Raw genomic sequence first — 20,562 nt, 5'->3', positions numbered from 1 at the left:
GCACAAGGTGTTGACCTGGCCTCCAAATTCACTAGATCCCAAACTGATCGAGTATCTGTGGGATGATCCACAGAGGCCCCTCCCCTCAACCCATAGGACCCAAAGGCCCCCACTAACAACATCCTGTTGCCAGACACCACAGGACACCCTCAGAAGGCCCATGTCCATTCTCTGATGAGTCACACCTGTTTTGGAGGCAAGGGAGACCTACACAATATCAGGAAGGTGGTCATGATGTTATGATTGATTGGTGTATTTTCCCATTTGAAATTATAAAGTATGTACACTTCAATCCATGTGGCTGTACTCTTTGTGGTGTGTTCAAGTACAATTTTTTGGTCCAGGCAGAGGCTATGTGAGTTGATGTTAGTTTTTTTGTGTCAGTTTGGTGTGTCTGGGAGTTAAAATATTTTATTCCACACAATTCCCTTAAATTAAATGAGTCTAGCCTAAACCATAAACCATGTCTTTGAGTGTTCAGATGAAATGAAGAATGTTCAGAGTCTCACTGACTCATTCAGACGCTGAATCAGTCAAAAAGCCGTCAACAGCGGTCCAACTAATGTCAGTGGTGCAGGACACACTGGAAAAACTAGAGTTTGTCGCAGCCTTTAAACTGAGCCTCTTTGATTTTTAAACTTATCAAGTATCTTTAAAACAAGATACCTGAAGATCTCAGATCAGTCAGTTAATGACAATAAATAATAGTTGCAGCCCTAAACCACATGTCATACAGGGAGACAAAGTTATGTGACATTTTAAAAGCCCTGAAATACAGAGGATTCCTTCATAACTGCTCGAAATCTTCTCATATCAGACAGGAGGATCGGTGGAAAGTCTTTTGTCAGCAAGGAAGCAATAAAATAAAATATGACATGAGAAATTTTCACACTAACAGAACGTCTTCCACACACATTAAAGACTTTACTGAACAGTTTGCACTGTTTTTCTGACTTTACCTTTTAAAAGTCTTTCGAATTTTCAAAATGGAGCTGCCAATGTTGCTTTTAATGTGCTGCTACAACAGCAGAAGCTAATGTTTAATTGACAGTATGAGCAACTTGACGTATGGCATGGTTGAGCTTTACAGTGCTCTATTGTTGTATAGTTTCTAGCAATATCTTCTCTGTCTGTCCAGCTCTTTGCGTCCAGCCTCTGTCGTCTCTGATTTATCTCATTCAGGCGTAACACTCGGCACTTTGGCCGCTGAGTTATTACTTCTTTTCTAAAACAACAGCCAAAGATAATACCAAGGGCTCCATCCGAATATTTTCACTCAGCTTATTTGTCATCTCATTTAAAAAAAATAAAGTTTTAACCACAAAAAGCAAACAGAATGTAGAAGGGTGAAACATTTTCTCAGAAAATAGTTCTGTACTCACTGCTGGTATTTGGGTAAATAGTGAACTGTTGTGTTAAATCACAAACCAGGTGTGTAGTATTTCACATAACAGATACAGAATATGTTTCAAGTGTTGGTAAAGTCAACATTTGTGCTGTTGCCCTTCTTAACGGAGGCAAACACAAAGTAATGAGATGGAAACAAACAAATCCTGCAGCAACAAGCCATGTAATGATGTCATGTAGTCCACTCGGGCAGATTTAGTAAAATAAAAAATAAATAAATGCACTTTAGTTTTATTTCAAATAAGCATAAAAAGTAATTAGAAATACCACCAAAATTATCCCAAACCAGACAGAATTTTGTGACACAGTAATTGTGGTGGTCAGCACTGATGCCTCACAGCGAGAAGGTTCTGGGTTTGAATCCATCGGCCGACTCCAGACCAAGTTTACACCACAAGATATGAAGTTTGTCTGTCTTCCAGGCCAGGTAAATACAGGTTCTTGAGCGAAATTAATTCAGACTTATCAAATGTTGAAAACCTTATGATCATAATTCATCCACCACAAACATGCAGAGCCAGTGTCTCCTCTGTGTGAACTTTTTCTCAGCTCTTTACATTTGGACTGATGTTCCTTCCAGCTGCACCTGATATCAACAAGATTAAACTGTCGTGATGTGATTTCCTTGTTGATCAGATCAGACCTCAGATCAGAGCTTGAGCCTCATATGGGTCGAATACTTTGAATACTTCCACTTTGAAACCTTTGAAAGTGAGAACACATTGTAAACCAAGTGCACTTAACCTCTTTAACGTGTCATTTTCAGTCCATATTTTACAACGGACTGATTGTACAAGGACTTGCTACGTTGGGATAAGGGCTCCAAGACCTTCTCTGTACAGTATAAGTGTTCTGTTTTTTATTACGTTGTGCACATATAAGGGCTGTGGACTTAACAAAATGCATATGACTATAAATCAGACGTGATTATGAATACTGGATCCAGTACTTCGCCTGAAAACACATGGAGCGTTTCACTTTATGTTCCGTTGATTTGTACCACTAAAATGCTGCATATGCACTGCTGAAATAATAAAATGTAGATTTGTTTAAACAGGTGAACTCTGTTATTCCTGGTGACGCGTGGAGGTGAACAGACACTGTCGAGGGGAGGGTGAGGAAGTTGACCGGGACATGTGAGCGCGTGAGTCGCACATTGAGGTGTACGCCACGTGTTTGCTGCTTTGACTGACACCTCTGGGCAGTAATCACACGTGTGAACGTTCCCACGTGTGAAGCAAATGTAGAAATGATTTGCTGGAAAAAAAGTCATGTGATCACAGAGTCGTGTCAGTGTGGTTTCACTCATCATGAGATGGTAAAACTGTTTATTTGATACATCAAAGTGTAACGGTACTTTTGCACATCTGTATACTGTTTGATGGATGTTAGACTCGAGATACGGAAGAACTCCACACATTTTCTGAAGAAGACCTTTTGGAGCCCGGTGTCCACGGCGATCGCCATCTTGTCAGCGCCTGACTCCAACTAACCCCCAGCTCATTCAAAAATGGTCAAAGAGGTGGAGTTCAAGTAACCCTAACCTGAGGCAGTGACACCTACAGCGGCCAAGAAAAACTGATGTTTTGTCATTGGTTTGACAAAGCATGCTCTGCAAATACTCCAGCAAATACAGAAACAAGCTGCAAGAAGCGCAATTGACAACACAAATGATTCCATGGGAACCCAAAAGGTGATGCAACATGCTTGGACAAGCTTATTAATGAAAGTTTTATTACTTTTGGAGTTCACTACTCATCAGTGATTTGTTTTTTTTCGTTGCTTTTTAGTGACTTGCCAATACAGACAATACAGCTTCATACAGTTCAACTCCCTCTTATTTTTGTGTTTGACCTCTCGCAGTAAATCATGCAACTGTTCTTTATTAGTCTCGTGACGGTGAAGCACCCTCGTCACTTTATTTGTGGCTGTTTCTCTGTGGTGCTCTGACCAGAGACTAACTCATCCTTATACTATAAAATTCCCCACAACATGTGGCAGAGGAGCCCACAAACATGAGCTCATATCCCTTCGGGGCGAAGAAGCAACTGGGAGAAGAGAGGGAGAAAGAGAGAAAGCCCCAGTCTTCCTTTCCATTTTTATTTGTCATTGCACCACATTCCTGGCCCTCTGCCTCATAATGAAACGGTTATCCCTCTGCACAACGAGGAGACTGAGCTGCAGGACCATCTGCAGTATGTGCGTGTCAAGGAGATGAATCAAAAACTGGGATCATAACAGTCGAGGTCTAGGTCAACTCAAGCTAGGAAATCGTTCTAGACAAGCCATTGATGTAGATGTAGGGACAGACTACCTATCTGTCTATCTGCTCAGTGGTATGTAGTCATATACTGCCAAGCTCTTTTTTTAACTTATTGCAAATGCACAAATTATTTTTATTATCCTGCTCACATTTACACACAAACTTTATATCCCTCTTCATGTTCTTTTCAGTCTTCTCTCCTAATCTATCTATCTATCTATCTATCTATCTATCTATCTATCCACCTGCACCTCTTTTTAACCTGCGCCTGATCCACCCACCATTTTTTAACATGACTGCCCTCAGCTGGTAACAACCAGTATTGCAACCATTCAATGCTATTATAGTTGTGTTAGAATAAATCTGATAGCTATATTCAGTGTTTATAATTAATAATATGTTAAATATGTAACATAACTAATATTTCCCAGTTTTAGTTATGTACACAATCGTTTTTCATTTCTGCTAATGTCTTTTAAAAATCGCGAACTACGATTGTCCTTCTGCAGCCCCCGTACTTGCTCCGGGAGGAGGCCGGCCGTTAGTTTGAACGTTCGGCGCGGTGACAACAGTTTAGATTTAACGGCAGCTGCTGTGTGGTGACAGTGAGAGGAAACTCGTGTAATTATTTTTATTATTATTATTATTTATCGCTTTTAATCCGACTGTCTTTATTTAAACTTTAACTTAAATAGTTCACCGTCAAGCTAACTTAACGGTTGACTGTAATTTGAGTTGCTGTTTGGCCGCTACTGTCTCGGGGTTTGGCTAAATATTCGCTAAATAATGTTATATTATTGAAAAGTACCCGTTATTGGTGCTTATAGTTTTAACTGAGACAAAAAAATAAACTGCAAATCGTTGCCATAATCACTCTGTTTAACGTAGGAGTTTGAGATACTTTACGTTTCCTCCCAACGCCATTATCAATGGTCGTTACGCCAGCCTCCAGGCAAAATTTTACTTTTAATTGTCATTTTACGTTGTCACGTCCAGAGACAACTTTATGTCAAATGCATAAGATATAAGAAACTTTAGGTTTTAATTCGGCGTGTATCATTTACACCATACATCAGTTAATTCTGTTAAATATTAACGTTTTATGTCTGATTGCGGTTTGTTTCCGAGTACGTCTTTTCCAAGTACAATGTCATCTGTTTTATTTCTTTGGCAGAATGGCCTCCCCTATCACATCCAGCGACGAAAACTCATTTAAAACTCCGAAAACTGTCCGGGTGAGGAGCTTTGGGAGTAACGGAGGGACCCCCATCACCATCCCCCCCTCACCCTTCATGAAGAAGTTGGGTTGTGGGACTGGAGTCAACGTTTACCTCATGGACAGGTTTGTGGTGCTCTCTGAACTAGAGATGAATTGATTCCTATCACTTCTGTATATGCCCTCTTTATACTATGTCTTATTGATTTAGTTTGTGCTTTACAGGGCAGAATAAAACATTTATTAGTGTTCGTATTAATGTTGGCTAAACTGAACTTCTCAGATGTAAAGTTTTGCTTGTTATTTTATCTCCAGGTTGTATTGCTGCTGATCAGATGTCAATTAAATATGTCTCCTTGGGCTTTAACAGCTCTGCTGTATATTTGGATGTATTTAATAACCCAAATGATCAAGAACATAATCTAAGGTTACATCACAATGAATGAGCTATGCTTTTGAAAAACATTGGAAAGTACCATTATATCAATAAAAAAAATATATATATTTATTGTGTAGCTTTAAGTTTTATAAATCATTGTAAATCAATCTACAGTTAAGTATCTGATCACTGGTGTTTATCTTTTTTTAGCTGCAGCGTATTCATGTGTGTGCATAAGAATAAAAACAAACAGACTTAACACACCGTTACTGATCATTTTATTCCTAGAATGGGGAAGCTGAACGTGTCTCCCTGGGCTGTGAAGAAGATCAACAGCAAATGTGCGTCCAAGCAGGTGGCTGTTTATCAGAAGCGCCTCAACGACGAGGCTAAAATCCTGAAAGGAATCAATCATCCAAACATTGTTGGTAAGCTGAGACAACGGGCTCAAGAACAGTTTCAGGTTTTTATTGTGGTGAGGTTTTAAGACCATGCAGTGAGCTGTGTTGATTAAGTGGACTGGTCGTTAGTTGGCTCTGCAAACTCTGGGTTTAACTCCAACTATTGGAGTTGTTAATTAGGCTGAATTCAACAAGCAACAGTCCACTAGGTAAAATGTAAAATATGTACAAGAACGAGAAATGCAACAAATCTTATATTAAATTCTCTTTAATATAAGGCTAACAGAAATGGCAGGATGTTGTATTCTAGGTTATATAAGAGAGGAGGAGTAAAGTAGATGATTTAAACAGTATGTGTAATACTTTTCAAGTTTAAAAAAATCCTGTTATCATCACAAATGCTCATGTTCTTCTCAGACAACAGAAGTGAAGCTACTATCATCTTTCTTGTTATTTATTTATCAACTATGCCTCAGTTTGCCCGAGGCTCTGAGCTCGAAAGATCATTTAGAAAATAATAGTTGTGCTTAATTATTTATCACGTCATTGTTAAGTCCAAAGAGGGGCGGCACGGCGGTGTGGTGTTTAGCACTGATGCCTCAGATCGGCCCCGACTGTGTGGAGTTTGCATGTTCTCCCTGTGTGTCTACGTGGGTTCTCTCCAGGTACTCCGGCTTCCTCCCACTGTCCAAAGACATGCTGGTTAGGTTAACTGGTGATTGTAAATTGTCCCTGTCATTAATATTATTGTGTTTTTAATTACTCTGTAGATTTCTGACTCGTACGTCGATGAACAGTTAAAATAGACGAAGTAATGTGCTGCTTTTTGTCACTGGTAACCTCTAAAACATAAAGTCTGAGGTAAATGCTGAGAGTTAGATTTTACATTTGATAAGACAGCCCAACCTTTCAAGACTTGTAGCTGGACATGGGGACTACATACATGTAGTTGCTATTATTTTGAAAGAACAGCAGCACAAAAACTTCCCACAATTCGCCATCAAACATCTGGGCTGCTGCATGGATTGTTTGATAGATACAGTGTTTTTAATTCCCACTGTGCGCTCTGACTCCAGCTGGTATATCATTGTATCTTGAATATTTGACGTTCATTCTCTACGTCCTTCAAGGTTTCCGTGCCTTTGCCACGGCGAAAGACGGCTCCAAGTGTCTGGCCATGGAGTACGGGGGAGAGCAGTCCCTCAATGACCTGATAGAGAAGAGGAAGGAGGAAGGCCTGAAAGCTTTCCCTGCCGCCAACATAGAGAAAGTGGCTCTACACGTGGCTCGCGGCCTCCAGGTAGATTCATTTTAAGTCCTTTCTTCCCTTCTTGACTTAGTTTTAATGTCTTGAGTTACAGCTGAAGAACATGTGTGTGAATTGGGTTCAAAACATTTTTTTTTAAATCCACATCAATCCGCTCACTGTTTTTCTTTTTCTTTGTATTATATTAATCTCTTCTTGTCATCAGCTGTCTTAATTCAATTTTACAAACTGTTTAACCAAACCAGGCCGACACGAGCTTTGTTTATTTGTGTTTCCGCAGTATCTTCACAACGAGAAGAAGCTGCTGCACGGCGACATGAAGTCATGTAACGTGGTCGTCAAGGGCAGCTTTGAGACCGTGAAGATCTGTGACGTCGGCGTGTCTCTGCAGCTGGACGAGAACATGAGAGGTAAACAGACAAGCAGCTTTGATGGGACTGTGTGTACGGCACTGTGGAAAAAATCTGTTACAGTGCTCACTGTTAGTATCTGAGTCTGAAAACATCAACACAGTAAATCAGTAATGCTTTGTGTATTGTTTGTAGTTGTTCTGATCTTTTTCTCTAAGTAGTCCTGATCTGAATCATCATGAATCACGCTGTTTAAACATGAGCTTGAAGGGATTTATGAGCTATGTGTGCTGCCTAGTGAATCATTTTTTTCTCTTTTCATGCTGGTACCCTGAAGGTTTAATTTATGATGTTTAAAGCTCTGAAAAGGGAAATCTAGAGCTGGAATAACAAAAATAGAGACCTCCCGCAGTTTATTTCCTACATCTGTTGTCAGAATAACCACATCTTTCCTAATTGAGTCAACACTGAATTAATGTTTAGTTGCTAATGTGTAAATAAAATAGCAGCACCAGTTATTTCAAAACCAGATCCCCACTCAGTCCAATAACAAACCGGTCCGTGGTTCAGTAAAGCTGCTGCAGCGCCGGATGATTAACCGAAGCCGACTCATCTCTTCCCAGAGTTCAGAACACTTTATCCTTTTGTTATTTGTGCCAACGTGGAGTTTGTCAACTGTACAACAAACTGATTCCTCTCCATTTGATCACAAACGTGTGGTTCCTTTTAATGAAGGTCACGTCAATAAAACCGATGCTTGTTGGTTCAGACATTGTGCAGAGAGTGGGATTAATCAAGGATTAAAGCACCGAATTGGCAGAAATGTTTGTGTGGAAATGATTGTTTACAACAGTTGATTGACTTTGATTTTCTGCCCAGGCAGAGACACAAATTCTTCTTCTCGTACATGCATGTCATCAGCAGAGGTCAGAGGTTCAGTTTAAACTAACTGCAAACTTCTGGAGCTTATTATTTTAGCCTCAAACCCAGACAATTTGAGTGTTTGTTTTGTTATTTAATTGTTGTCCAGTCCAAACAGTGCTTCATCAAAAACGTTCTTCTCTCTCCGTCTTCAGTGTCCGACCCAAAAGCAGAATACATCGGCACCGAGCCGTGGAAACCAAAGGAAGCTCTGGATGAGGATGGAGAGATCACAGACAAGAGCGACATCTTCGCCTACGGCCTGACTCTGTGGGAGATGATGACGCTGGCCATGCCTCATCTGGAGATGCTGGGTGATGATGATGACGATGAGGAGGATGAAGAAGGTGAGCTACACTACAGCAGCCTTTGTTAGAACATAGATCTATCTTGTAATGGCAGCCAAACACACATGGGTCATTTTAGACATTTAAAAAGGAGAAAACCAACCATTTGGAGGTTTTAACATCTCAAATGTCTTGGCACTAAAATGATGAACTGATCATTATATTATAAAAATCTAGAATTGCAGCAAAACACAAACAAGAATAACCTCCTACTAAAAAAACTAAAATTAAAATGAGTATTACTCCGTCCTAAACACTGATATTTGTATTTCAGATGACTCCATAGAGGACAGCTTTGACGAGGATGCCTACTACGAGCGGCTGGGGACAAGGCCGAGCCTGGACGCCGACACTCTGGGCGCCGAATACCAGAGGATGGTGGAGCTCTTCTACCTGTGCACAGAGGAGGACCCCAAGAAGAGACCATCGGCCGCTCAGGTCGTCCAGGCTTTAGAGAACAACGCCCCGCTGGACAAAACCCCCTGTGAGGTGATCGTCATCGACTAATTCACCACACCACCACTGTGGTCGGTTCAGTGAATAAGCTACAGACTTACTTACTGTAATGCCTTAAATGTTTGTGTTCACATTTCCATGTTACTCTTTTTGTGTGTTCTCTTTTCTATTGTGTACTTTTGACTTTTATAGTATCTCTGTTTCTACCTTCTGTGTGTCCCTTTCCACCTGTAAATAAGACGACTAGAAGCACAAACAAGTGTACTTCTTTTAAACTTTAAGTCATATTAAACACTTATGATGCATCAGTGGTAAATGTTTAAATGTCTGTTTGGTACAGCGGGACTTAAATTAGTCCACACCTACAATAACCTAAAAGGAGACATTTGTGGTGCTGTAGCAGTGTTAGCTTTGACTCTAATTCTCAAAAACCCATCTATCTTCCAACATGTTATCCTGAGATTTAACTATCAAACATATTTTTAGCAGCTTTGTAGTTCCAAGTTGCAAAAATGCATCGAAAAATGATTCAAGAAATAAGCAACGTTCATAAAACAAAAGCAATACGTTTATTAAATCTATTTACAAAGTAGAAACGCCCTGAAACAACAACAGCATCCACCTTTCAACAGGTCAGTGTCCATAAACATATTTTCCTTCCAAAGTGCCCAGAAAACCTTGAGCTTGTAGCAAGAGAAAAAAAAATCAGCAAACATGAACGTTTAGTTTTCTCTTATTGACTCAAAGACCAAATGATTCTTCAAAGAATAAACCTGTGAAATGTTTAAACTCTACACGAAGCAAAAATAAACACATGAAAGCTCTGCCATTACACATTCAACAGTAAAGTAAGCAGTGCTGAATATAAATACTGATCGTGAACCTTTAAAAACTCTGGAACTAGTAAATCTATCACAGTTATACAACCTGGGCTCATACATACAAAACTAACAGCTGATCGACACTGACAAACCTGAACAGCTTTGCATATGAAAGATTTTTAAACAACCAATCTGTTTAACGTGGCACTTGGCAAATCAACGCCTCAAATCAGAATTTACTGAATCCTTTCCAAACCTCACGCTATGAAGTTGTAAACCAGAAAGGTCGGGGTGTTGCAGTATTTGGTGGCAAACTGTTTGCCATCTGGAGTCGGATCAGAGAAGGCGATTTCCTCCTTGGTGAGATGACTGCCGTACATGAACGAACTCCTGGGGAGGTTAGAGAGAGGGTTAAATTAATGCTGTGATCGTTTTACATCGTGACGCAGCAGTGCGTGGGTCCATGTGGAGTGTCCGTCTTACCGGACCGTGTCCAGCATGCGGGTTGCGATGCCCTGTCGTCTGGCCAGGCTGAAGACCCAGATCCGACTGATTCCACACAGAGCTTGTTCTGGGACGGTGGAGCAGCACCAGGCCCGGTGTCGGTCCATGAAGTCATCCTTCTTCATATCCTTGCATCTATCCGGCTGCTCAATGACTCTGTAAGCCTGAAAGGACACGGTTTCCTTAAACACAAAGTTGTGACGCCTGCAGGCTCCATTTGGTAGTTATGAGGAGAAATAGAGCAGTTTCAGGTCAAAGTAAAGAAACAGGAAATTAAAATGTAACGACCAGATACTGTCAGGGTTGGTTATGAGAAACTTAGACGGCTTTTGAGCAGTGGAACAAGTCGAGGGGAGAGATCTCTCTGATTGACCTCTATTGGCTCATGGTGATCAAAGTCTGAGTGATCGCTCTCACCGACACACTTCACCACACATTCATCTCACTCTCAATTAACTGAAATAAATTAAACCGGGACCTAATGAATCTGAATCAGTAGCGGTACCCAGCGCCTACTTAGAGTCAAGTATATTTAATATCCTGGGACTTTAGGTTGAAAAAGATTTGACAGACAGCGTCAACATGTTGCAAAGTCACAAACTATACAATCTTAATGAATTACCTGTCTTATGGGTTCAGCAACCAGACATCCCACCACCATTCGCTCCGTGTTGATGAACAGGTACGTTTTAGCCTGCGTTGGTCTGCTCAGAGTCACCTGCTGGAAACCCAGCTCGTTGTCTGCAACACGCCGCACCTCCTCAGCCTGAAACCAAACAGCCAGAAGGTATTAGAAGTGAAAGGATAGTTTTGTCCTACTCATCGTATCGCTGTATCACAGAGAACAACAAACGGGCATCATCCAGAGTACGGGCTCTCACCTTTTTGATGGCATATTTGGGATCATCAGGCATGACCATGAGAATTTTTCCATCCCAGAACTCAGCCACCACTCGCTCCTTCTTCCAGCCCTGCGAACACCACAGACAGAAGAACAGTTGTTTAACATGAACTACAGAAAGAAACAACTCCAGACCACACCAGGCAAACATCACTAGAAAATGGAGGTGGGTGACATTTGTTGATAGCCAATAAATAGTTTAACTTTTGAGGCTGTTGTTGTTGTGATAGCGCTCTATAATCACAGTAGCAGTTTTAAAGCAGTAATCACACTTCATGTAGCTTCATAAAACAGATTCTGCCTTTCTGTGGTGAAGAGACCGAAGGAAGAAGAAAAGCTTTTTTACCACAAATTTGATGGAGTCGAGGAAGCGCTGGTGGAACTGGGTGTGTTGGAAACTGTCCTCTGGGTTGTCAGCGCTGTACACCATCCCGCATGAGCTGCAGGTCGTCGCTCCGAACTGCTTCTGACCGGCGTCCTGTTACAAAAATAAATACACAGGAAGAAATGTTCAACACGTAAAACACCCAAGAAAGAAGTAAAACAAGCAAGCAGCAAAAACACAAACAATTAACAATACTGCTGCAGCCTAGTTTTCACTAAACAAAAACACTATGACCACCCACTGATCACGGAAATGTTAATCGTCTTGCAACAATGCTGCACGTCAAAATCTAACCAACTAGAATTAAATGACCAAATGGAAAGTTTGTCCACTGTTTTAACACACATATAAAGAATGAACTTACGATGATGAGCTGGTCCTCGTCCTGCTTGTCCTTCCTCTTGCGAACGCTTCGCTCCTTGGCTGCTGCAGAGGGAGTCTGTAGTGACGCCATCGACCCAGTGGGGGTGCTGCAGGACACCGGAGGCCGCAGAGCAACACTCTTTACCCTGAATGACAAATAAAACTCTTGGTGTCAGTAATAAGGCGATCATGTTGACATCGATAACAATACTTATAATAGTGAATTAAAACCAGTTAATGTTATTAGTTGGTTTAAACCTTTATGTTCAGGGTAGAGCATCTTTCTTGGTGTTTCTTTATCAAGGATAATTTGTCCACCATCTTTTTTTTTTTTTATTATTTATCTCAGTTTACATTGATCATACAACACACACCTTTTATGTCATGTTAAAGTGTCACAATCTTAACAAACTGTCTCACCTTTTTGAGGCCGAACCAAAGATGGGATACAACGCTGCAGTCTCTGGAGAAAGCACAAACAATTAATGAAGATTTTAATGAACTGGAATGACTTTTGGTGTGACGTTAGTTTGTGTGTTTGCAGTGAAACCAGCTACACTTTATATTTCACCTTTAGGAGGTCTGGAGGCAGCAGTGGTGGGGCTTATATCGCTCAGGTTTAGGACGGGTGTAGAGCTATGTTCTGTAGGAGAATGATCCTGGAGAAGATAAAAGTTTATTAGAATCCAATAAATCTAAAAATAATATAGGTTACTTGAGTAATTTGAGTTCAAAATGTAATTTATCCCACAGTGGGACAAATGAATGCCGGGATTATCTTATTTTATTTTATTTTATAGACCATTTATTTATGATCACGTTTTTGGATTTTTGCTTTTCTTTGACAGAGGGTGACTTTCTAAACTCAAAGAGCAAAAATAATGTACGACACACGTACCCGAGTGTTGAAGGATGAGGACGTAGAAGCAGGACTTGTTGATGGCGTCCTCGACAAGACAATCCTAAGATCCTGGGTGATCCCATATTTCTCTGACAACATTTTAGGGGAGCTGAGGGCAGAAGATCAAGGTTATTACTCACCTTTTCCTCTTCAACCATTAAATATCAGTCTCATAAAAATACACCAGCTTAAAAGTATATTTCACTGACACAAAAAAATCTTGTAAAGAAAGATTTTGAAAGGAAAAAGGCTCTAAATAGAGTCAGGGCCAATCCTGGATCAAACATCGCAAACTAGTACTTTTAATTTGAGGAGGAAAGTGTTAAAAACCAAACCAAAAGCAGCCAGACTTCCACACATCAGTAAAGCACCTGAAAGGCTGTGGAGTTTCAGGCTCTTCGTTGACAGGTTCCATCCAGTCTGTTGGATCAAACTTCACTCTCTGCTTGATGCTCGGTTGTTTCTCGTCTGTTTTGACCGGCTGGACGGCAGCCTGGAGGAAACACACAGGATAAAATAAGATCTTGTAAATGACTAAACTCTAGCTTGTGCATGCCTCAGATCAGCCTAACGCTACGATAATACAAAGGAAAGAAATGTTCAGATTAAAGCATCACCTGTCAGACTCCGTGATGATTCATTAGTTTAAAATCAATACATCTAAAATACTGTATGTTCCTTTGAAACAAATGGAAATATCAAAATACACTGAGAAAGTAGACGTCTCCTCTTCTTTAATTTTGTTCTGCAGACTACAGATTAAAGTATAGTCGTAGTTGTCGTGTCCTGACTCCAAACAGCATCATTGTTTTTTTTTTTTTTCAAACGTTAAACTTTGGCTACAGAGATGCACTCCAGATGTTCTTATGTTACATGTGTATGGATGTTGATGAGCACAGAAATATTCATCCTTGATTTTTTGATTGATTTGATTCTTACTTGAACTTTGGCAACACAGAAAAGAAACTGTTTTCTATTTATTCCAACATGCAACAACATAATTGAATGGTGCACTCTCTCGCTTTGGAGTTTTTCCAAAGCGAGAGAAACCACTCAAAATATCTTGCTTTTTATGCCCATCAGAGTAAAGTGTTGTCAGATGTGCACCTGACTCTCAAATTTTTACTAATAAATGTGTTAACCAAATCTGTATTTCTGTTATTTTTCCTTTCTTATAACACTTTCGTCCATTTGTCAAAAACAAACGAATAAACTCACATTCTCTGGTTCTTTCTGCTGCTTGTTCACCACTGGTGCAGGCTGCTGCTGCTGCTGCTGCTGCTTCGGTTTCTCGGTCTTCGTCTGCGGCAGGGCGTCTTTGCTCTTCGCTGGGACTGAAGCCGGCCTGGCTGAAGACTTTGGAGCAGATTTCTTGTACATGGACGTTGGTTTCTTTCCGGTACCAAAGAAAGCAGCTCCAACAAAGATCTTTGGTTTGGGCTTCAAGCTGCTGAAAGTGATGGTGATTGCCTTCTTGGACTCCACAGGTTTTGTGCTGGCTGGTGGGATGGTGGGCTTAGGTTTAGCATCGACGCTGTGGAATTAAATACCTGTTACTTACTGAACATGACTAAAACAACACTTATGGTGAAAAATAAAGAAACTGGTGTAAGGAAGCTGCAACAGCAATGATTGGACTGAGTGAAAACAAACCTGCTGTTAAGTTTGGGCAGCTTCAACTTCTTTGTAGTTGACAGAGATGTTACAGAGTAGGTTTTGATGCCCATCTTTGTCCCTTTACTAGACCCTGTAGTCGCTTTTCTTGGCTTGCTGCCTCCTTTAAGGCTCTTCTTAGTCTTCTTTTCTGGCTTTTTGGCCAAAGAAGTAGAAGGAAGAGGAGGAGGAAGAGGAGAGGGCAGGGACTCCTTTAGCATCTTCCTCTCCAGAGGAGTGAGATAGACGGGCTTCTGCTTGCCATAGAAGGAGCTTGTAACCACAGAGCCTTTGAATGGAGATTTACGGGGTGACTTGGCAGGTGAGCCTTGAAAAAGAAGGGCAAATTAATAAATTATATTAATGAATGTTAGAAGAATTAGTCTCTCTTTTACCATAAAGACCACATACATCGATGACAAAACAGTGTCTCCAATCCTCTTTCCACCATACATCCTCCTACCTGCTGGTCTATTTAGCAATTTCTGTTGTGAGGGACAATTATCCTTGTCCAGACGTCTGACTGCCTTCTTCCTGGTCGGAGACTGCTGGGGCTTTCTTGGTGACCTCCTCTTCACTGGAGACATCTCCTTCTTGGCCGGGTGACTGGTGTTTAAAAACAAAAGATCAGATGAGAAATACCTCAATAAATCCTCATGTGAAAATGGACACGGGACAAAATAAGTAATGCTAATGTGTTCCCAGTTTACCTGTCAGAGTCCAGAGAGGAGAGCTTTCTCTTCCTGGTAGTAGTCGTGGGCATCATTTTCGTAAAGTTCACCTAAACACAGTAACATTATCAGGTCATGATTAAAAAAAAACTCAAGTACAAGTAGCATAAATTGTAGTACGTTTAGTTGAGCTGATATCTTTAATTATTACTCTGAAATTGGGACTTAACTAAAGCCGTCTTGGTGACATAAACGTCTCATTAGAGGTCAAAAACGGTCGCACACTTAAATTAAACTTTAAGTCTGTTTTTTGCGTTTGATGCTAAATTGAATGATTTTCAGCTGGAGTTTGGTTTGAACGGCTTGGCGACACAATGTAGTGGCCACCGCGGGAAATTACAACCCCCAAACCCTTTACATCCGTGAGCTCAGTGATCGATGAGGATATTGATCAAACATCTTGATATTACGTTATCCCTGAAACCTCACTAAGTTCCAATTTGTCGCCGCAAATACAAAGTATCTCGACGCTAGCTTAGGTTAGCTTGTCTGTGCATTTGTAGCTAGCGAAGCGCTTATTTAAGGGCAATAGTGGAGGTGAATGGATAACTGGCGGGATAATTAGCTTATACAAAAACAAATACTGCCCCATAACAAACCAGCAAGTGTGTCGACGGTGATCTGCAATACTGGTTCAAACATATTCGGAAAAAATGTGTGTTTTTAGCTAAAGATTACACAAACCAAACGCTAAGCATCAGTTACGATGACTGACGAGTAACAGTAAGTTGTCGGTTTCTGAGTAAATACAAAATTAAGAAGAGAATATAAAACACCTAAAACACGGCAATGAAACGTGTGAAATGTCTCTTACCGAACACGTTTATGTAGTGTCACATATATGTTGTTATAAGGTTTGAGTTGTCGGCGACTCGCCTTCGTCTCCTGCCCGCGTTTCTTTTCTGTGTTTTGAAGAGCGCGCGCTACTCTTAAAAGAAAAAAAAAAAAATTACACAACCTGACCGGAACCGGAAACGTTATAATGATCGACAAGCGTTACCACAATAAAAGCTTGGAAAGCCTTCTGGTCCTTGCTTTCAAAATAAAGCATATTTCTCCGGGAAAGTAGCGATTTATGAGATAGTAAAAATTAAGCTGAACGTCTAGTGCTGCTAATTGTGTAAGGTACTAAATGTAAAGGGAAGAAAATAATGTTATAAAAATAATGTCGTTATTTATTAATTAACTATAATTGATCAGCAACTTAATTCCTTCATTCCTTTCGTATGTTAACTTTGACTATTATTTACTATTTATTTAAATAATAATAATAATCTGATTATTCTGAACAATTATTGGCTACTTATACGATAAAAAAAAAATTGAATGAATTGAATGAATTAATTGACACATACAAAATTAAAGTAGTTTGATGATACAAAACTTTACAACAAACTTTATATCAATCTGTAGTCTATTTTTAAAATGACTACTTTAATAGCACACAGAGTTAACAGATTGTCTTAAAAACAAACAGCATGATATGAAAAGACATATTAAACACATTTTGAGAAATTTTATATTCAATAATAAAGTCAGTGGCCAGTTTATGCAACGTCTAGGTTTTATTTTGTAGATAAACGCAGCTGCTTCCGGTCTGCTGTATACTAACTGTCTGTAGCTTCTTTGAGCTAGCTAACAACTTCCGGGTCAACTGGTACATGCGAAAAGTGACAGCAGCGGCAACGATCTGTCGGTACACAGCTGATGATACTTCACTGTGTTCATAATTAGCGTGTTATAGTTAATGTTTATACATTTGCTGTTGGTCTGTCAGTTTTAATTCACGTAAAATGGTGTTTTACTTCACAAGTGCCGGTGAGTATAGCCACGGAGCGAGCAGCAGTGTTAGCTGTTAGCCTGGTTAGCTTAGTACTCTATACAGCTGTTAAATGTGACTGTGAGAGCTTCCTTTTTCACTCAGTAATTGTTTTTTGTTTTGTTTTTTGTAGTGGTGAACCCTCCCTTCACAATCTACATGGGAAAAGACAAGTATGAAAGTAAGTATTGTTATCGTTTTATCACACACACGCCCTGTTTTCTTCTGAGTGTTGTGCTACTTTGTTTGATTATCGTCAAGAATCATAAATGAGGCTGTTTTTGTCAACAGATGAGGATCTAATCAAGTACGGATGGCCTGAAGACATCTGGTGAGAGTCTTTATAAGTAATATGCAGCAAGATTTAAGAGTTGAACCAAATAGACTAAAACAATATTTGGTGTTTGAAGGGGCCTGAATGCGTCTTGTATTTCAGAATTAACTACAAAAGTAATTAATAAAAGTATAGAGTTAAACATCAGTTTAAAGGTCCATTGAGAGGAAGCAAAATTAATTAATTGTCACTTTTTTATATATATTATCATTGTTGACACAGTATGGGACAATACAATGAAAAAATATGTAAATTTAAGAATTAAAAGTATATTTTGTGACATCTATCACACCCAGGTTTCACGTGGACAAACTGTCCTCTGCTCACGTTTATCTGAGACTGCAAAAGGTAAGACGTCAAGTTCACAATATTCTTTATCACATTTTACAGTAACTGACAAAGTTTTTGACTTCTGGTTAGTAAAACTAAACAATTCATTAATTTTTAAAGAAAATAACTCTCATAATAATTACGCATTCACAATAATCCCCTATCAGTTGTCAGTTTCAAAGCGACATTGTGGTTAGACAGTGTTATTTGGTGTCTAACCTATTCTTCTGACTGTTCTGTGAATTAATGTCTAGGGTCAAACCATAAATGATATTCCCCCGGAGGTGCTGATAGACTGCGCACAGCTGGTGAAAAACAACAGCATCCAAGGTAAAGAACGTCAGAAATCATCCTGCCAAAGCCACTTTCTGCTGCTTGTGTTCAAAATAATAATGGTTACCGTGCTGTTTGCCGTCAGGATGTAAGATGAACAACATCAATGTGGTCTACACACCGTGGGCCAACCTGAAGAAAACGGGAGACATGGACGTCGGGCAGATCGGCTTCCATCGACAGAAAGAGGTCGGCAGATAAGACCCTGGAAACCAAATATTATTACATGAATCTTCTTTTCTGCAGTGTACAGTGTTACAGTACATTATTTTCACAATCTGACCTTCTGCATTGTTCCTCGCAGGTGAAGATTGTAGCAGTGGAGAAAAAGGTCAATGAGATAGTGAACCGTCTGGAGAAAACAAAAGTCGAGCAATTCCCCGACCTGGCGGCAGAGAAGGAATCACGAGACCAGGAGGAGAGGAACGAGAAGAAAGCCCAGCTCCAGGAACATAAGAGGAGAGAGAAGGAAGAGCAGAAGAGGAAAAAAGAGATGGAGGAGCTCAAGTAAAGTTTACTTACTTGTTACTTGACTGATTGGACAGTATTTCTTCAACCTGGCAGAAATCATTCTTTTTTAAATAAATCTGTGTTTCGGTCTCTGCAGGAACTACACGTCGCTGATGAAGTGTGAAAACATGAAAACTAATGAGGTGAGGATCTGAACCAAACAGGAGAGATTAAACTGTGTCAATCAATAAGCATTAGAGGGTGGAGAATTTAGAGTTTTGTTGGACTTAGAGTTTCTAATCGTAAATCATATTGGTGTAGATTACCAACATTAGTAAACTAAAATAAAAGCCAGAATATGACTGTAGTACAAATTGGACTATCTAATATTTTCCTTTTGTCTGCAGGACGGCTACGATTCAGATGACTTCATGTGAAGCTGTGAAAATGAGGCAGCAAGCAGACGAGACAATCTGCTGTCAGGACACTCCCCTGCTGCTTTTGCTTGCTGCAACTCTGTCAAATAAAAAACAAGAGACAAATGGATACCTTTTGCTTTCGGACACTGCAGAAAAGCGAGCCAGCGAGGAACGGCGCTGGTTCTCAGACCGAAACTGATCTCCCATCACTACAGGAGTAGACTGTAGACGAAGCAGCAGCAGCAGAAGAGACGACAGGAATAACGAGGGTCATTTCAAAGCAGAGCTGTGTTGGGATGGGTTTTTCCCAGTGTTGACTGATCAAACTGGTGTCTGTATGAGTGCATTTGTTTTAATAACAGCTGCAAGCCCTCCTGCTCCCTCTTCTTAATTGTTTCTGTGCATGTCAAATTTTATTGAACACGATTCAGTGTGTGAATTAAACTGCAGCAGATTTAGATGTGCCTCTTTGGGTCTACAGTAGAAATATCACCTGTCAACACCAAGCAGCTTCAATTAAGTCTTTAAATTACAAAATTATTGATTACTGTCTTGCATCTGCAATAAACACAGGATTTAGTCATAAAATATATCTGTATGAACTTGCTGAAGGAATCTTTCAACTAATTTTTATAGTTATAAAGCTAATCTACTCATAATTTATTTTATTTTATTGGTGCATCTGGATGTCTATGGTTGATTAAATATTTCTGGGGATGGACAGGATATAAAAGTTCATGTTGTTAAGTTAAAAAATTAACTAAAATCCCATTATTAGCCCTAAAGGAATGTCTTAAGCCAGAAGATGCTGAAGACTCAGCAGGTAGTTAACTTCATACAGACAGAGTTACACTTTAGTTAGAGTCTCCAAATAGTTTAATGGGTTTAGTTTAATGGGGCTCTTGTGCTACTAAGGTGCTACTTCTGTAAAGTTGCTGTTACAGAAGTTGGCAAAAGAACAAGATTGGGCAGGATACTTAAGAACAAAGCAATGTCGAGGATAAATCTTTACTACGTTTAAATTTAAATTACATTTTCATTACGTTAAGGTTTGTGAAGTATATGTCTGGAACCGTGATTACACAACCTATTTACATTGATGGGAAGAATAAGATTTGGAGGATGCGGGCATCGATCCCGCTACCTCTCGCATGCTAAGCGAGCGCTCTACCATTTGAGCTAATCCCCCGATGTCTACACCTGCTCAAAAAAGCAAAGTACAGCGTAGGTTACAACACCACATACTGTTTGCTTGTTTCCACTATCATTTGATGGGTTCGCTAACCTTGTGTTGGACGACTTTAACGTGGCGGATTACCTCAAATGGTAGAGCACTGAAACGCGCAAAGCTGGATGACTTCTTCAAGAAACACTGCGAGTCCAGTTTCCCTTGTTTTATCTTGTGTTTTGGACATACCAACACACGGATAACTGAGAGTTTTCCAAATTTGAAACCTTCTCTCTGAACAGCCGAGGTGGACTAAGATATAATCTGCTATAAACACCAGCCTTTACAAATTTTTTCTTGCCGTTCACACCTGATGTCCATTAACGACTAGATACTTACCTGTCGTTGGAGAGAGGGAGGGGGAGGTCTTCTTTCTCCTATGA

The 20,562-nt window shown here is 40.0% G+C and overlaps 3 protein-coding genes across 3 annotated transcripts; 2 read left to right on the top strand and 1 right to left on the bottom strand.

The window, feature by feature from the left end:
• The first annotated feature begins 4,212 nt into the window (after window positions 1-4,212).
• pbk (PDZ binding kinase) lies at window positions 4,213-9,327 on the top strand. The gene is made up of 7 exons (XM_084560103.1): window positions 4,213-4,291; window positions 4,845-5,012; window positions 5,554-5,693; window positions 6,797-6,966; window positions 7,214-7,343; window positions 8,360-8,551; window positions 8,826-9,327. Exons 2-7 carry the CDS (start codon window positions 4,846-4,848, stop codon window positions 9,056-9,058), a joined length of 1,032 nt encoding a protein of 343 aa, XP_084416229.1. The 5' UTR covers window positions 4,213-4,291; window position 4,845; the 3' UTR covers window positions 9,059-9,327.
• LOC311499208 (N-acetyltransferase ESCO2-like) lies at window positions 9,322-16,170 on the bottom strand. The gene is made up of 15 exons (XM_084560101.1): window positions 16,081-16,170; window positions 15,246-15,316; window positions 14,999-15,141; window positions 14,536-14,863; window positions 14,101-14,416; window positions 13,254-13,375; window positions 12,880-12,991; window positions 12,553-12,640; window positions 12,402-12,444; window positions 11,983-12,127; window positions 11,580-11,711; window positions 11,214-11,303; window positions 10,955-11,098; window positions 10,312-10,496; window positions 9,322-10,218 (listed from the first exon to the last, which is right to left on the bottom strand). The coding sequence occupies exons 2-15, from the start codon at window positions 15,299-15,301 to the stop codon at window positions 10,086-10,088; spliced, it is 2,037 nt and encodes a 678-aa protein (XP_084416227.1). The 5' UTR covers window positions 15,302-15,316; window positions 16,081-16,170; the 3' UTR covers window positions 9,322-10,085.
• Window positions 16,171-16,819: 649 nt separating this feature from the next.
• ccdc25 (coiled-coil domain containing 25) lies at window positions 16,820-19,610 on the top strand. The gene is made up of 9 exons (XM_084560589.1): window positions 16,820-17,084; window positions 17,219-17,266; window positions 17,377-17,416; window positions 17,716-17,767; window positions 18,004-18,079; window positions 18,168-18,271; window positions 18,387-18,589; window positions 18,690-18,735; window positions 18,940-19,610. Exons 1-9 carry the CDS (start codon window positions 17,060-17,062, stop codon window positions 18,967-18,969), a joined length of 624 nt encoding a protein of 207 aa, XP_084416715.1. The 5' UTR covers window positions 16,820-17,059; the 3' UTR covers window positions 18,970-19,610.
• The last annotated feature ends 952 nt before the right edge of the window (window positions 19,611-20,562 follow it).

Source organism: Chelon labrosus (assembly GCF_963514085.1).
Source record: "Chelon labrosus genome assembly, chromosome: 14".
Taxonomy (NCBI): Eukaryota; Metazoa; Chordata; class Actinopteri; order Mugiliformes; family Mugilidae; genus Chelon; species Chelon labrosus.
Note: the sequence above shows the minus strand (reverse complement) of the source record. Positions and strands in the feature narration are given on the sequence as shown.

Bases quoted from the DNA above. Each gene is read 5' to 3' on its own strand.
- pbk (XM_084560103.1), top strand. From the start codon at position 4,846: ATGGCCTCCCCTATCACATCCAGCGACGAAAACTCATTTAAAACTCCG. The intron at 5,694-6,796 runs GTAAGCTGAGAC...ACGTCCTTCAAG, and splicing joins CAATCATCCAAACATTGTTG to GTTTCCGTGCCTTTGCCACG. The intron at 6,967-7,213 runs GTAGATTCATTT...GTGTTTCCGCAG, and splicing joins ACGTGGCTCGCGGCCTCCAG to TATCTTCACAACGAGAAGAA.
- LOC311499208 (XM_084560101.1), bottom strand. From the start codon at position 15,301: ATGATGCCCACGACTACTACCAGGAAGAGAAAGCTCTCCTCTCTGGAC. The intron at 14,417-14,535 runs GTTTGTTTTCAC...TTAATTCCACAG, and splicing joins CTGCCCAAACTTAACAGCAG to CGTCGATGCTAAACCTAAGC. The intron at 13,376-14,100 runs GTGAGTTTATTC...TGTTTCCTCCAG, and splicing joins AGCAGAAAGAACCAGAGAAT to GCTGCCGTCCAGCCGGTCAA.
- ccdc25 (XM_084560589.1), top strand. From the start codon at position 17,060: ATGGTGTTTTACTTCACAAGTGCCG. The intron at 17,768-18,003 runs GTAAGACGTCAA...ATTAATGTCTAG, and splicing joins TTTATCTGAGACTGCAAAAG to GGTCAAACCATAAATGATAT. The intron at 18,736-18,939 runs GTGAGGATCTGA...TTTTGTCTGCAG, and splicing joins AAAACATGAAAACTAATGAG to GACGGCTACGATTCAGATGA.